General features: G+C 48.8%; 1 protein-coding gene across 6 annotated transcripts in view; it reads left to right on the forward strand.

Moving 5' to 3' along the window:
* Positions 1–15400, forward strand: part of PAM (peptidylglycine alpha-amidating monooxygenase) — a 265389-nt gene that overhangs the window by 92839 nt on the left and 157150 nt on the right. For all 6 annotated transcript variants that reach the window (XM_063964075.1, XM_063964076.1, XM_063964074.1 and 3 more), the window contains one exon: positions 10056–10141. In XM_063964075.1, the coding sequence (XP_063820145.1) occupies positions 10056–10141 (86 nt within the window). The remainder of the gene's footprint in view (positions 1–10055; positions 10142–15400) is intronic.

A 15400-nucleotide genomic window follows, 5' to 3' on the forward strand; every position in this document is an offset into this window, starting at 1 on the left:
TGTCTTAACTTACAGATGTGTCCTCATACAAATTGCCTCAATATGCCACGCAGTGGGAGCTTCCTGGCGTGAGTGAGCGGAAAGGTCCCGCACAACTCCGTTAGTGTTTGGCATTTTCTCAAAATGCGTCTTATTTGTATTGCTATGCGAATAGGACACACAAGCAGCTTATGCTGATTAAAATGACATGCAGCATGCCTATTTTCTCTGTGTGTCTGCGGCTGTAACTGCATACGGAATGCTACATTACAGTGTTTTCTAGAAAACACTAATGTAGCATTTTGTATGCAGATACAGCCACGCGCGCACACAGAATATAGGCATGCCGCTTATCATTTTAATCAGCATAAGCATACTGTGCGTCTAATTCACATCATTTTGCGAATATAACGCAATTTAATGGAAAAAGCCAGTGCAGGAAGACTAGATGTAAGTGGACACATCTGTACCTCTCAGGCACATAAGGCCTCATACCCATTGTGTGTTACAGTAGTATGTTTAACACTAGTAATATGTACTAAAATGGGGTTTGAAAATGAAAACCATTGTCTCTAATGAGCCCATAGACACTTAAGGATAATTTACAAAAGTGCAGCTTTATAGAAGTGGAGATGTTGTCTATAGCAAACAATCAGATTCTACTTATCATTTATCTAACACCTTCTAGAATATAATAGCTAGAATCTAATTGGTTTCCTCTGCTATAAATCCACTTTAAGTAATTATACCTCCTACAATGTTGCGTTCGACAGCTTTTAAATTGAATTTGTTTAAGACATGAAGTCGAAGGCGTTTGCCCCGGATGTAGGTACATGTCTCTGTTGATATTTTCAATAAAATTATTATTATTTTTATTAAATCCAATTCTAGTGACCTAGTTTTAGTTATTTTGCTCTCCTTTATTTCGTTATTTTTCTAAATTTTTCTTGCCATTGCGTCTACTCCTCACATATTAATAGTGTTTGGAAGATCATCAACATAAATATCATACATCGGTTTCCATTGAGAAGCAAGGTCGGGCTTCTACCTTACGCCGTAACATTAACATACACCCTATTTGGACTTATAAGAGAAGCTTAGTAGGTCATTTATTCATAGTAGACAATCACAGGTCAGGTCGACGTTTTGATCAGCAACATGATCTTTTTCAAGACATAATCATCATAAAGAGTTGCAGCAGGCTGCTTTGGGGTTATTTCTCAACTCTTTATGATGATTATGTCTTGAAAAAGAAAAAGATCATGTTGCTAATCTAAACGTCGACCTGACCTATGAATAAATGACCTACTAAGCCTCTCTTAAAAAATTGGTGAGTGCCCTCCTTTATTGTGTGCATGTATGTATATATGTATGTATATACTGTATGTATGTGTGTATGTGTATGTATGTATATATATATATATATATACATACACAATAGTACCCTTATCTTGCGCCAAACTCAAAGCAGCACAACAGGGGAGATCTCTGTTGAAAGATCTCTAAAGAATACAAGATACAAATAAAATTCCCAAGTGCGCTATATAGGAACGTCTTTACGGCCTCTTGTTTGGGTGACCATTTGGTGAGGGGTGTCCGTTACAGGTTCCCGGTCACAAACTTTCTCCAATATCCAACTTACACCTATGGAAACAACATTGGAAGAATTACCGTAAAGACGTTCCTATATAGCGCACTTGGGAATATATATATATATATATATATATATATATATATCCTGTATATTTGCCTTGTGATTCTGTGCCTGGCCCTCTAACGCTGGGTGGAGTCACAGGGCTGGCTGCAGTTAGCAGCTCCTGCCCTGTCCCAGCACACCACTAACAGAACGGGAGCAGCAGCCACAGAATCCGGACACCATCCCCACACAGAAGCCACCAGGGGATGGATCCACCACAGTGCCAGGTAACCATGCACCCCTCCCTTGCCACCTACACCCCAATGCCACCCGCACCACACACCCCCAAACCACCTTCCACCAGCTCCCACATGCAGTCACTGACGGCCCTGACACCCCCAGACCCGACGCATAACGGACCAGCACACACACCCGCTAACCCCATAGCACCTATCCCATCCGCCGCACAAGCCCAGCATCTCCCACACTCTCACAGCCGGCACGGACACGGTGGCCGGGACCCGCCGGCCGCACCACGGCCAACCAGACAGCCGCAGCCCGCACCATCCCTCTCGCCCTCCGCACTCCCCCAGCGCCAGCTCCCGCACTGCAGCCGCACCTGGGACCCACTGTCCCGCCAGTTACGGCGCAGCATCACCCGCGCCTGACTGCTGCCTCCCCGGCTGTCTCCTGCGCCACCCGTCCCTCCTAATGTGTATGGCGGCAATACACATCAGGAGGGACGGGTGGCGCAGGAAACGGCTTCATAGGCCTCCCTGCGCCGCGTACAGACACCCGCCGCCTCTTCCGCACACCTAAGACAACGCTGCCTCCCACCATCCTCAGAGACCCGGACTGCACACCCAGGGACTGGCCTGCCGGCTTCACAGGCAAGAGACGGGGGACAGCACGCCTGGTACTGGGGACGCTGCACCAACTTCACAGGTGAGAGAGAGTGCACAGGCAGCACCGTGTCTCTGCGTCCCCTCCCTTCCACCCCCGCGTCTCTGCGTCCCCTCCCTTCCGCCCCCCGCGTCTCTGCGTCCCCTCCCTGCCACCCCCGCGTCTCTGCGTCCCCTCCCTGCCACCCCCCGAGTCTCTGCGTCCCCTCCCTGCCCCCCGCGTCTCTGCGCCGCCGCCCTGCGTCTCTGCGCCCCCTCCCTGCCACCCCCGCGTCTCTGCGTCCCCTCCCTGCCGCCCCCTGCATCTGTGTCCATTCCATGCCGTCCCCTCCCTGCCGCCTAGCGTCTCTACGTCCCCTCCCTGCCACCCCCCCACGTCTCTGCATCCTCTCCCTGCCGCCTGCCTCTCTGCGTCCCCTCCGTGCCTCTCTGCGTCCCCTCCCTGTCGACCCCCGCGTCTGTGTCCTCTCCCTGCCGCCCCGCATCTCTGCGTCCCCTCCCTGCCTCTCTGCGTCCCCTCCCTGCCGCCCCCCGCGTCTGCGTCCCCTCCCTGGCGCCCCGCATCTCTGCGTCCCCTCCCTGGCGCCCCGCGTCTCTGCGTCCCCTCCCTGCCGCCCCGCCTCTCTGCGTCCCCTCCCTGCCGCCCCGCCTCTCTGCGTCCCCTCCCTGCCGCCCCCCGCGTCTGCGTCCCCTCCCTGCCGCCCCCCGCGTCTGCGTCCCCTCCCTGGCGCCCCGCGTCTCTGCGTCCCCTCCCTGGCGCCCCGCCTCTCTGCGTCCCCTCCCTGCCGCCCCGCCTCTCTGCGTCCCCTCCCAGCCTTCCCGCCTCTCTGCGACCCCTCCCTGCCGCACCGCGTCTCTGCTTCCCCTCCCTTACGCCCGCGTCTCTGCGTCACCTTGCAGCTGCGGACATACAGTAACAGCAACATGCCGCACGCACCACAGCCGCACAGACCGCTGCCGCCCGCCCCACAACCTCTCTCATACACCCGGCCCACACTGTACCGCCAGATGCCGTCACCACAACGGCGCAACCCACTCCACTTCCACATCCCCGTCACCCGCACCTGTCTGTGTGCCGGCCCCCAGCCTCACGCTACTCCTGCCCCCAGATCCAGATAAAGTCGCTCCCCTCCCAGCAGCTCTCCAGGCGCCATGCTGCCTGGGGGACTGCTCAGTGTCAGGGCCGGCGCCAGCATTAGGCAGCTGCCTATGGGCGCCTGCCACTGGAAGCCGCCACGCTCCCACTGAACTACCTTTTTACTGGACTGGGATCGGAGGAGGCTCCGGCAGGGGACCACAGCACGGTGCAGCTGTGTGGGGAAGGGATGGCCTCGGGGGATGCCGGTCCACTGTCCACCTGACGGAGGCGTCGGGGAGCAGAAGAGTCTGCGCCCGCCGACCCGAACGTGCTGCTGCTGTGTGAGGAGGTGACTCTCTCAGGGCCTTCTGTGGATAACGACACCGAGGAGCGGAGGAGGAGGTGCCGGCGGTGTCCAGCATACTGCAGCTGTGTGGGGAAGTGACAGGCCATGGGAAGTGGTGAGTGCGGACAGGAGTGCAGTCACTGTGTCTGTATATGTCCATGCTGTACAGACCAGTATCTTGCTGTGTGTATAGGACCCCGTCCCCCACAACTGCGCCTCCACCACCCGCGGCACTTCCATACCCCCTCCCCCATCTGCCAAACCAACCCACCTGCCTCTCTTCCACCCGCACCACCCATGCTTCTCCCCCCCCCACACGGCACCTCCCAACCCCTTCACCCATCTGGGCCCCCCCATCAACCCCCTTCCACCCGTAGCATCTACAGACACCCTCCCCCACACAACAGCAAACCCCGCACCCCTCCCTTCCCCACCCGTGCCACCCACTCCTCCCCCACCCTCGGAACCCCCACAACCGCCCCTCCCCTACAGCCCTCAGACCCCGTCCCCCACCCGCTGCAACATCCGCAACACCCCCTCCACCACTCCTGACCCTATCCGCCACACAATCGCACCTGCCTCTCTCCCATTCTCCTCCCCTACACACAATACCTCCCGACCCCCTACCCCACCCACGCCACGCCACCCCCCACCCACACCTGTGGCATCCACGCCCCCCCCCCCCCTCCACCACCCACAGCACCTCTGGGCCCCCTCAACCATCCACCCAACCCCCACAACCAGGCCCTTCCCTACCCGCAGCTCCTTCAGAACCCCTCATCCCCAACAGCCCTGTTCCTGCCCGCACCCCCTCCCCCATCCACTGCCCCCACGCCCCCACCCTCAGCACCTCCCAACCCCCCTCACCCATCTGCGCCCCCCATCCACCCCCTCCACCCATAGCATCTACAGACACCCTCCCCCATCCGCAGCAACCCCCGCAACTCCCCCATCCGCACCCCTCCCCATCTGCCCGCCCTCCACCCGCAGCATCTACACACACCCTCCCTTCATCCGGAGGCACCCCGCACCCGCCCCTTCCCCACCCGTGGCACCCCCACACCCGCAGCGCCTCAGAAAACCACACCTGCCCTTCCCCACCCGCGACACCCCCACCCATAGCACCTCCGGCCCCCACTCCCCTGACCCATCCCCACCCGCAGCACCTCCCAACTCCCTTCCCCATCCGCCCCTCCACCTGCAGCATCTACAGACACTCTCCCCCATCCACGGTCTCCCCCCCCCCCCCCCCCCCCCCGCTACATTCTCTACATCGTGCCTTGCAGGCGCTGTTCACGCGACGCCCCCTTCACCATCCGCTGGCCTTACATTGCGTAATATTTTACCACTAACAACAGTAGGAATGCAGGCAATACTCCATATAATCATATATTCAACCACACAAAGACGTGCAGGGTTGAAGGGGGCATAGCCCCCTACGACGGTGTGAAGAGCGCCCGTATTGTGTGTGTGTGTATATATATATATATATATATATATATATATATATATATATACACACACACATACATATACACACACATACATTTACACACACATACATATACATATTTATATTAAATCTCTTTCTATGTAACGAGCTCTCCTTCTTTTACACGTCATATTTTTAATCTGCGTTAGCCTGTCTTTGAGTACACACTGTTTATACACCGCATAATGAAATCCAGCATACTGTTTTGTGTTTCTACATAAATGCTGAACAGAAAACAGATCTTCAGAGAGTTTTTGTGCTGGGCTAAGTAAACAGTAGATTGGCAGTTTCAACAGTCCGTTTACTGGCAAGGGAAAAGTATGTACAGTAGGACCTGCTTAATAACTTGATACGTCTAACCGGTAAAGGCTCAGTTCAACCTAACATGTAGAAATTATTCCAAAATCTCAAAATTATTCACACATTTATAGTCTGATTTGGAGTCTTTCTCTTTCAAAAACTAACAGAAGGTGGACATGCTGCTTTGATACTTGATTGCCATACAAACCTAAGGATCTCTCAGTGGGTAACTAGATCTTGCTTTGTGTGTTTTGAATACGTGAACTATACTGTCTTATTATGTTTGTTACTAGGAGATTGTTCGAAGGTCCTGATTCAATGAAAATTCTTTTTACTTTCCATTCCAAGATTGGGATGCTTGCCAACATCACATGCTTCTTTGTAATGACGGCTGATGCCCGTTCTGCTGTGGACACTAGGAAGGAGGAGTCTTGGGCAGAGCTCGTATAAGTATGAGTGAACTTCAGAGATTAACTAGCCATCGAATTGCGATGACAAAGCTCCGTCTACTGGATTCAGTGGCCATGGCAATGGACATCCATAGAGTTATGATGCCTAGAGCAGTGATTCAAATGGAGAAGTGAGCCAGTGGAGAAGTTGCCCATGGCAACCAATTAGCTGCTCTGTATAATTTTATAGTATGCAAATTATAAATGTTACGTCAATGCTGATTGGTTGCCATGGGCAACTTCTCCACTGACTAAGTTCTCCACTTTTATCACTGCTTAGTAAATGTCCCCCTTAGTTTCTTACATTTCTTAGCGTATGTTATCTTTATATACCTATGTGCAGTGTCGGACTGGGGTATAAAGGGGGGCCAAGCAGTTGTAGGGTCCCATGCTTAGGGGTGTGGCCAGCCTCCAGAGGAAGTGGGGCTGCCGCCACAGATGCTTCAACTGACCATTGAAGAGTGCTTCATCTAGACCCTTTATAAATATGTATAGAAAAAGTAGAGAAAGTTAATACTCCTAGTAGCTGCATAATAATGTTCCACCTCCCTTCCCAATTTCACATGGGTCAAACAAAGGTAGTGAGTGCAGGGATCAAAAGAGACCTCATAGGAGAGCAATGGAGCCCACACTTGTCGAACATATGGCCTCTGTCATGGAAATAATAGGTACATTTTTCCATCGCCACCATATGCCAGATTTGTGATTTTATAATAGGTACATTTTTCCATCGCCACCATATGCCAGATTTGTGATTTTATGGCAGAGATAGACGTTAGAAGAGAGTACTTCCAGTTGCGACATATCAAACTTTTAATAGCTACTAGGATGTAATACAAAAGTTTGACAGAATGTTTGCAAAGATCAGGAGGAATATAACTTAGGAGGTATAGCCACGATTCTATTGGGATCAAAGCTTCAGAAAAATGATTAAAAAAATAAATAAAAATATGACCCAAGGTCCAAAAAGATTCAAGGACTGGACAGGTCCACCAAAAATGAGTGAGGGTACCTCGAAAGCCACAGTTTCTCCAGCAGAGGGAAGCATTTGAGAGAGCCGAACTGTAGCATAGTACCATCGGTAATATAGTTTGTAAGGCAAGTGGAGATGGAGGATTTAGCAGGACTTACAGTCTCATGTCATCCAAAGCCTCCTTGTCATGTAGGAGGCTGAAGTCCTCCTCCCTGGAGGCTTCGTGGGGATTACGATCTGGGAGAGCAGCATCAATGAAGATGCCATAAACTTGAGAAATAGTACCCTTGGACATGGAGTGGTGCCTACAAAGCTGTCCAGAAGAAGTGAGGATAAGGAGAAGTGGAGCCTGAGGCATGGAGCTTAGAAAGTGCCTTATTTGGTAATATCTGAAGGATTAAGGGGCTGGACAGGAGATTTCAATTGTAGAGCTGAGAGGGGAAGCCTTATGGGAGTAAGAGGAAATATAGGAGAGGTAATGGTAAATATAACAGAATGTAGAGTCCACATGTGTAAAAAGAATCTAAGGGAAGGGGGAGGATGGCATTTCTTTTGTAGCCCCCATATTGAGAGCAGGTCTGGGGAGTTAATATAGTTGGATTCTAAATCGAGCCGGGAGGGGAATAGGAGGAAGCAATTTGGGAAACTCCCCCATAATTTTAAAAGCCAAATGCACATTTGTTCCAGCGCTCAAGGGGAATTAACTTTGTAGATGCTCACTTCCATAATCATGTAGATGTCATATTTTATATTTCACTATTGTAGTTTCAGCTACCTCACTGTACCATTTAAAAGAGCCCTGGTCAGTGGGGCAGCCATTTTGTTGGATCAAATTATTTAGAAGTCTGTTTTCATCTTTTTATGTAACATGTATATCAATGAGGCTAAATGCGCTGTAACTGCACTGGCTCTGCATCCGGGTTGGGTTCGCAATGCCAGCGGTCAGATTACCAACTGTGACATCCCAACAGGGGGAAGAGAAGTAGACTTACCTTCCCCCAATGGCCCCCTAACCCTCCTTTTCTGCAGTCTAAACCTAAACCTCCCCCACTGCTGCCTAACCCTGACCCTCCCTGGTAGTACCTTTCCCTAACACCCCCCCCCCCCTACCCGCAGCCTAAACCTAACCCTCCACCCCCCACACCCTATCACTAACCCTCCCCAGGGGTGTCTACACCTAACCCCCCCTTCCCGCAGCCTAAAAGTAACCACCCCTCCCCGCAGCCTAAACCTAACCCTTCCCACCTAAAAGTAACCACCCCTCCCCGCAGCCTATATCTAACCCTTCCCACCACAGCCTAAACCTAAACTCCCCCTGTGGCTTACCTCTCATGCGGGCCGGCAGTGGGACGTTTGGGATCATGGGTGTCTGTATACCAGGGCCAGGATAGTGATCCCATTCGGGATTCCAGTGCGGACATTCTCAGCTGTGTCAGGATTCATGCATTGGTATTTGACAGCCGGGATCCCTGACCGGATCCCTTGCATCCTGTGTTTCTAACTCCATATTTAATTGCTGTGTTATAAAATCAGAATTCTGAACATGTGTTATTATCTTGATGCATTTTAGTAGAAGATCAGCTGTATTTTCTTTTGTATTCTTACAGTGTATACCAGGATGCCATAGAAGGGGATGCAAATGCATTATGGGTTTTTTGCACTGTTAACTGAGCTAGGACATACCCCTCAAATCTAAACCATTATTTGTCTGCTTTGGGAGGTTAAGATAGGAGGTGTGGTGCCCCAACCCCCTTCCAGCTAAATGTCGTGATTTAGGCCATTGAGGTACATGGCCACAAATATGTAATTCAATATGATTTGCAGCAGACTGTGCACTTCACTGGAGAAGTGGGACGGATATGAGAGGCCAGACTGTTCCCCCAGTAGAGCTCCGCTGTAATTAGTGAGTCTCCCTGACAATGCTGATAGGCGAGTATGTACTATATCTATCCACATATTTTAAATATCCGCCCTATCCCAAGGCACAATATGGTCTTGACAAAATTGCACCTTCTAACTGGATTTACTCCCAACTCTAAAGGTGGGTACACACTAGGTGATGTGCTCTATGAGCGACGTCGCCTAGTGTGTTCCCTTCCCTGCTGGGGCAGTCGGTGGCAGTGCGTACACACTGAGCGATATGACGACCATATTGCTCAGTGATGTGACGCCATGGGCGGGCCGTGCATGCAGTTTTTGGATGACAGTCCAAGTTGACAGCGAATGTCGTTAGTGACCTGCGAGGCCGCACATCGCTCATCGGCGGCTACATACACACTGGCCAATATAGTAAACAACGTTGTTTATTTACTCTGCAAGTGTGTATGCACCTTAAATGAAGTTATTTTTCTAAATATATAGTAATAATAATCCTCATCATCATCATTAACCACAGCAGAGCATATTTGTCATTAAATTTTTTTTGTCATACAGCATGTACTGTATATAATAGGATGTCATTCATAAATTATATACATAATGTATATTTGCCAAGTGCTTCACAGTTTACACTAAAACTGATGTTCTAGATAAATACGAAACAAACCTTGAAGCTTTGCCAGGTATGTGGTAATGGCATGTTAGCCAGTATCTGATACAATTACAGCTTTGATTAAAAGAGGGTGGGGGTTCTAAGTGGAAGCCAGGAAACTGTTCCAAGTAGATAAATGAATTAGAGATGTATATCAGAAGACAATTTATTTGTGCATTCTGCCATCCTGTGCCAACAGCCTCAGTTGTTCAGTTGGAGACTGGTGTGTTCCTTTTTTACCAATACTCTTCTTTTACAGATGGCACTAATGTTGACCTTTGATTGTGCTTATTGTCTCCAGTCATATAATGTAATGCTAAGATGATTTGTGGTATAATGTCAGATAGTGAAAAGGTGTTTGTATCTACAGGGACTGTGGTGCTGGAACCTGCACAGATAAATCTAGCATTATGTATGCCTGGGCAAGAAATGCTCCCCCGACCAAGCTTCCTAAAGGTATATACCTCAGTCATCGTATTAGAATTATTGTCGTCATCATCATCATCATCATCATCATCGTTGTTGTGGTTATCATCCTCATCTTCATTATTCAGAATCTGTTGTACAGCTGTTTCATACATGTTGCTGTGTTGTTAAAGCTAATTTCCTGTATATATCTGAGTCACATACATGGTGGGTGTTATTTTGAGCTTCTTAGCAGCTGATTTTGGGTCCATTTGTATAATAAATGACCAGTGAACATCATAAAGATAAGACGCACTGTTTGGTGTTGCTCATACAGTACTGCAGTACAGTAATTATACCATTGCAAAATGCTGAAGTGGTTTCCAAATTGAAACTGATACGCTTAGATTTCAGTATTTTGAGTTACTGTGACATCACTAGCACTCCAAACATGGCATTTATGCTCAGCCAAAAGATCCTAATCAGTTAGTTTACTATGAATTTAACGCCGATATGCACCTTCAAGCAGTGATGGTAAATACCACACACAAGGCATTATTTTCAGGTGGAAAATGTACTTTTGTTTTCCTTTTAAACATATAGGTAGGTCCATGTCAAAATAGAAAGCAGTAATAAAAATAATAAATACAGACTGACGCAGATTGATGGTAATTACAATGTATACATCTGTTTAGGCTCTTAAACTCCTGTTGAAACACAGGCTTTAAATTAAGAAATATGTTCTTGCAATGCATGTCATACAATTTCTGTTCATTACTTTCATATGTTTAAGGTATTTTTATATGGTGCTATAAATTCAAGACCATACAATTACTATTGAAAGATGAGTAGCTCCCGCAATATTGACACTTCCTTGCGGTTTTTAGACAACAATTAACGAACAGGCCTCTCACCACATATGAATCGATGTGCCTCTGACAAGCTTCCACCAAGGGCCTTGTTTCCATACTCCATTCCGAACTGCAGACCCCTACCTCTGATCTAAAGGACCCTCACAAGTCACAAGTGGGAAGCTGACCTTTGAGGATGTCCTAGATGCAGGTGACGGGGAGGAAATTTGCAGTCGAGCGGGCTTCTAGCTCTCTCTGCGTGTGCATTAAAGCTAGTACTTACTAGTTGCTCTACAGGTGGTAGTATGTTCCCGTCTTGATAAGATGGATCCTAATATACCCGCCAGCTGTTGGAGGAACTGCAATTTGGAAGGCACATTTCTTAACATATAGTGGCAATGTCCCAAGTTCCGCCCAATTTGTTCAGCTATTTGGGAACCTGATTTACCTCTGTTATGAATATCACAGTCTCATTATCCCCTAGATATTATCTTTTGCCTACTGAGATCCACGGGGCCTCTCGCCACCATTCCAAGCTGATTCACCATATTCTTTCAGCAGCCACTTGCCAGATTGCTGCAGACTGGAAACATCCAACCGCTCCTTCCCTGCTTACTACCTTTCCCAGAATCTGACATGTTTATAAAATGGAATTTATGTTGAGCATTATTCATGGTTCCTCTTTATCTTTCTGTACAATATGGTTCCCTTGGACATCTTTCTTTTTAATTTCAACCCCCATTTGTTTAATTGTCAGTTTATTCTCTTGACCCTCCTTGACTTCTCCTGTCTGGAGCTATACCCCAAAGCCCCTCCCCCCCCCCCCCCTCCTCTCTTGCGGACCACTACTCACATCCGTGTTTACTAGTTTACCCACAAAATTGGTACATTTGAGTTTTCTTGCTGGGCCCACGATTGGAGTCTCTTGTTTTGTTTATGCTATTCACAATTTTTACGAACTACTGTCTTGCTTTTACTTGGCTATATGGATGATTTACTCCATTTGATTTTACTCCAAGTTCTGTATGGAGACGCTGCGCTCAATTGTGCTGGCGATGGAACCCTGACACTATATGGTATCCCTGGATATCCAGGATGCGTACCTGCGTATACCTATTGCCAAATCACATCAGCAATATCTGCGGTTTGTTATTGGCAACCTACACTATCAGTTCCAGGCTTTGCCATTTGGACTGGCTTCTGCTCCTCGGATCTTCACTAAGGTTATGGCCGTAATGACGGCACATCTCCATCGCCAGGGAGTTAGGATCCTGCTGTATCTCCCATGATGTTCTCCTCCAGTAATCTACAACTGACGGTAAGCTTCCTACAAGCCCACGGGTGGCTCATCAATTGGAAGAAATCCTCGCCGGCCCCAGCTCAGAACATGGTGAACCTGGGGGCACTCCTGGACACACACGGTCAACGTCTGTTCCTGTCTCTGGAGAAAGTACTGAAGCTTCAGGACAGGATAAGATACTTCCTTTGTCGCCCCAGAGTGTCGATACACTCTGCGATGCAAGTCCTTGGCCTGATGGTATCGGCATTCGACATGGTACGCTCAATTTCATTCCCACCCTCTGCAGAGGTTAATTCTTTCCAAGTGGAACGGCCTACCTCATTGGATCAAATCTCACATGATTACTTTGACTCCGGAGGTTCGTCAATCGCTGACCTGGTGGCTACAGGACCAGCGATTGAGCAAGGGCCGTCCCTTCTGGATCCCCGACTGGATCCTGCTGATGACAGATGCCAGGCTGCGGGGATGGGGTGCGGTGTTGGAGCGACACTCTTTCCAGGGTCGTTGTACCAAGGAGGAGGCTCTCCTCCCAATAAACATTCTGGAGCTGCGTGCGGGGTTCATTGCATGAACTCTCGTCCTTCCTCTGGTACAGAACAGGCCTGTTCAAGTATGGTCAGACACACGCCACTACAGTGGCATACATCAATCATCAAGGCGGCACTTGAAGCCGCATGGCAATGTTGAAAGTATCAAAACTTCGATGAGCGGAACGCCATCTGCCAGCAATATCGGCAGTGTTCATTCCGGGAGTCCTAAACTGGGAAGCGGACTTCCTCAGTCATCAGAACGTACACGCCGTAGAGTGGAGTCTTCATCCAGAAGTCTTTCAACTCCTAGTGGACACGTGGGGCCTACCAGATGTAGACCTAATGGCGTCTCGACACAATCACATAGTTCCGGTCTTCGGATCAAGGACCAGGGATCCTCAAGCAGCATTTGTGGACGCACTGGCCATTCCATGGAACTTTTCGACTGCCTTACGTGTTCCCTCCAGTGTTACTCCTGCCCAGGGTCCTGCGGAAGTTCAAGCAAGAAGAAGGAATACTACTGCTAGTCACTCCGGCGCAGCCCAGGCGGCATTGGTTCTCAGACCTGCAGGGTCTATAGACATAGGATCCTACTTCTACTTCCTCAACGACTTAACCTCCTCGTACAGGGCGCTTGTCTCTATCCAGACCTGTCCAGTTTGGCTTTAACAGCGTGGCTCTTGAAGCATCACTCCTGGTGGCCAAAGGATTCACTGAGGCGGTCATCCAAACTATAGTGAAAGCCCGCAAACCGGCATCTGCCTGGATCTATTACAGGATCTGGAATTCTTACTTCACCTGGTGTGCTGATAAAAATTATGATGTGTACAGATTCAAAACATCCAGAATCCTGGCTTTCCTGCAACAAGGCCTGGACTTAGGCCTTCGTCTGGCCTCAAGGTTGACATATCTGCCTTGTCGATGTGGTTTTAGAGAAAATGGCGTCTCTACCTGACGTTCATACATTCCCTTAGGGTGTGTTAAGGATTCAGCCTCCCTATGTCTCTTCGGTGGCTCCATGGGTTCTGTCTGTTGTCCTGAAGGCCTGGCAAGAGTCTCCATTTGAACCTCTTGAGTCAGTGGACCTTAAATGGCTCACAGCCAAGGTCCTGTTTCTGTTGGCTATTGCCTCTGCTAGAAGGGTGTCTGTCCTAGGTGCTTTGTCCACCCTTTCTAATATTACATCATGATCGGGCAGTTCTTAGAACTCTCCCAGGTTATTTACCTGAAGTGGTTGTCATCTTTTCACCTTAACCAAGAGATTGTGGTCCCGGCCTTTATCTCTTTGGATTTGTCTCCCATAGAACGTTCTTTGGATGTGGTTAGGGCTCTCTGTGTCTATGTGGAGAGGACTGCCTCCATCAGGAGGTCGGATTGCCATTTCATACTGTTTGGTCTTCACAAACATGGCTGGCCAGTGAATACGCAAACCGTGGCCAGATAGATTAGAATGGTGATTGCACAAGCCCATACGCAGGCTGGACTCCCAGCTCCTGCTGCAGTTAAAGACCATTCTACTCAGTCTGTTAGACCTTCTTGGGCGGCCCGCCATGGCGCGTCCCAAGAACAATTGTACAAGGCGGCTATGTGGTCCTCAGTGAACACGTTCATTAGGTTCCATGCCTTTGACACTTCCGCCTCCCAGGATGCTTCCTTTGGACGCCAAGTTTTTTTACCCACTAGGGCGCGTCCCCTCCCTTGAGGAACTGCTTTAGGACATCCCCGATGTTTTCCCTGTGGAACACAGCGTACCCTGCTGCAGAAAGGAGAGTTTTATGGTAGACTTACCATGGTTAACTCTTTCTGCGAGGTATACTGGGTTCCACAGGGCGCCCACCCTGACACACCTAGCTTCTTTGGGTTTGTATGGCATTAGCCAATGGTACCCTCTCCTGTCGTGAGCTTGTGGTTCTATGTGACTAACATCTGCTTTCTCTTTTACCTACTCCTGCATTGGACTGGTTAACGAAACTGAGCTCTCAGTGCATGGAGGCGAGGTTATAGAGAAGGCCCCATTGCATCCTGGGACAGTCAAAGCTTTGCCTGATGGTGCCTCTGGATCAAGATCCTGCTTTACACCCTGATCTTTTCCCTGTGCAACCCAGTGTACCTCGCAGAAAGAGAGTTAACCATGGTAAGTCTACCATAACACTCCTTTTAGCACATCAAATAAAACTACAGTATATGTAAATATCAATAACTGAGTTTAGAAACCAGATCATAAGGTTATAGTTATATTTGTCCTCTTTACAAACAAAGTGTCAGGGACCATTTTTCTATCTACCGAGTTTCTGAATGTTTTCTTCCGTCGTTTCATTTTCCTACTAATGCCGCTATTGGGCGACTACTGTACAAAAGGGAAGAGAGGCATGCTTTAAAAAAAACAAAAGTAAAATGACTGAAATAGTAAGCATTTCTGGAACAAACCACAGCATAATTCATAATTGTCTTGTTAAGTTTGAACACGGTTGTATAGTTTGCTTTCTGCATATTTTGCACCAAATAAAGACCAAACACTAATTTTTTTTAGTCCTTAAACAGTCCAGGCTTAGGGGGGAATTCTATCAGCTGCTGTAATTTACTGGGGCTAAGTGACCACTATTCAATTAGTCCTAAAGGCAGTACTCAT

Source organism: Pseudophryne corroboree, chromosome 1 (genome assembly GCF_028390025.1).
Source record: "Pseudophryne corroboree isolate aPseCor3 chromosome 1, aPseCor3.hap2, whole genome shotgun sequence".
Lineage (NCBI taxonomy): Eukaryota > Metazoa > Chordata > Amphibia > Anura > Myobatrachidae > Pseudophryne > Pseudophryne corroboree.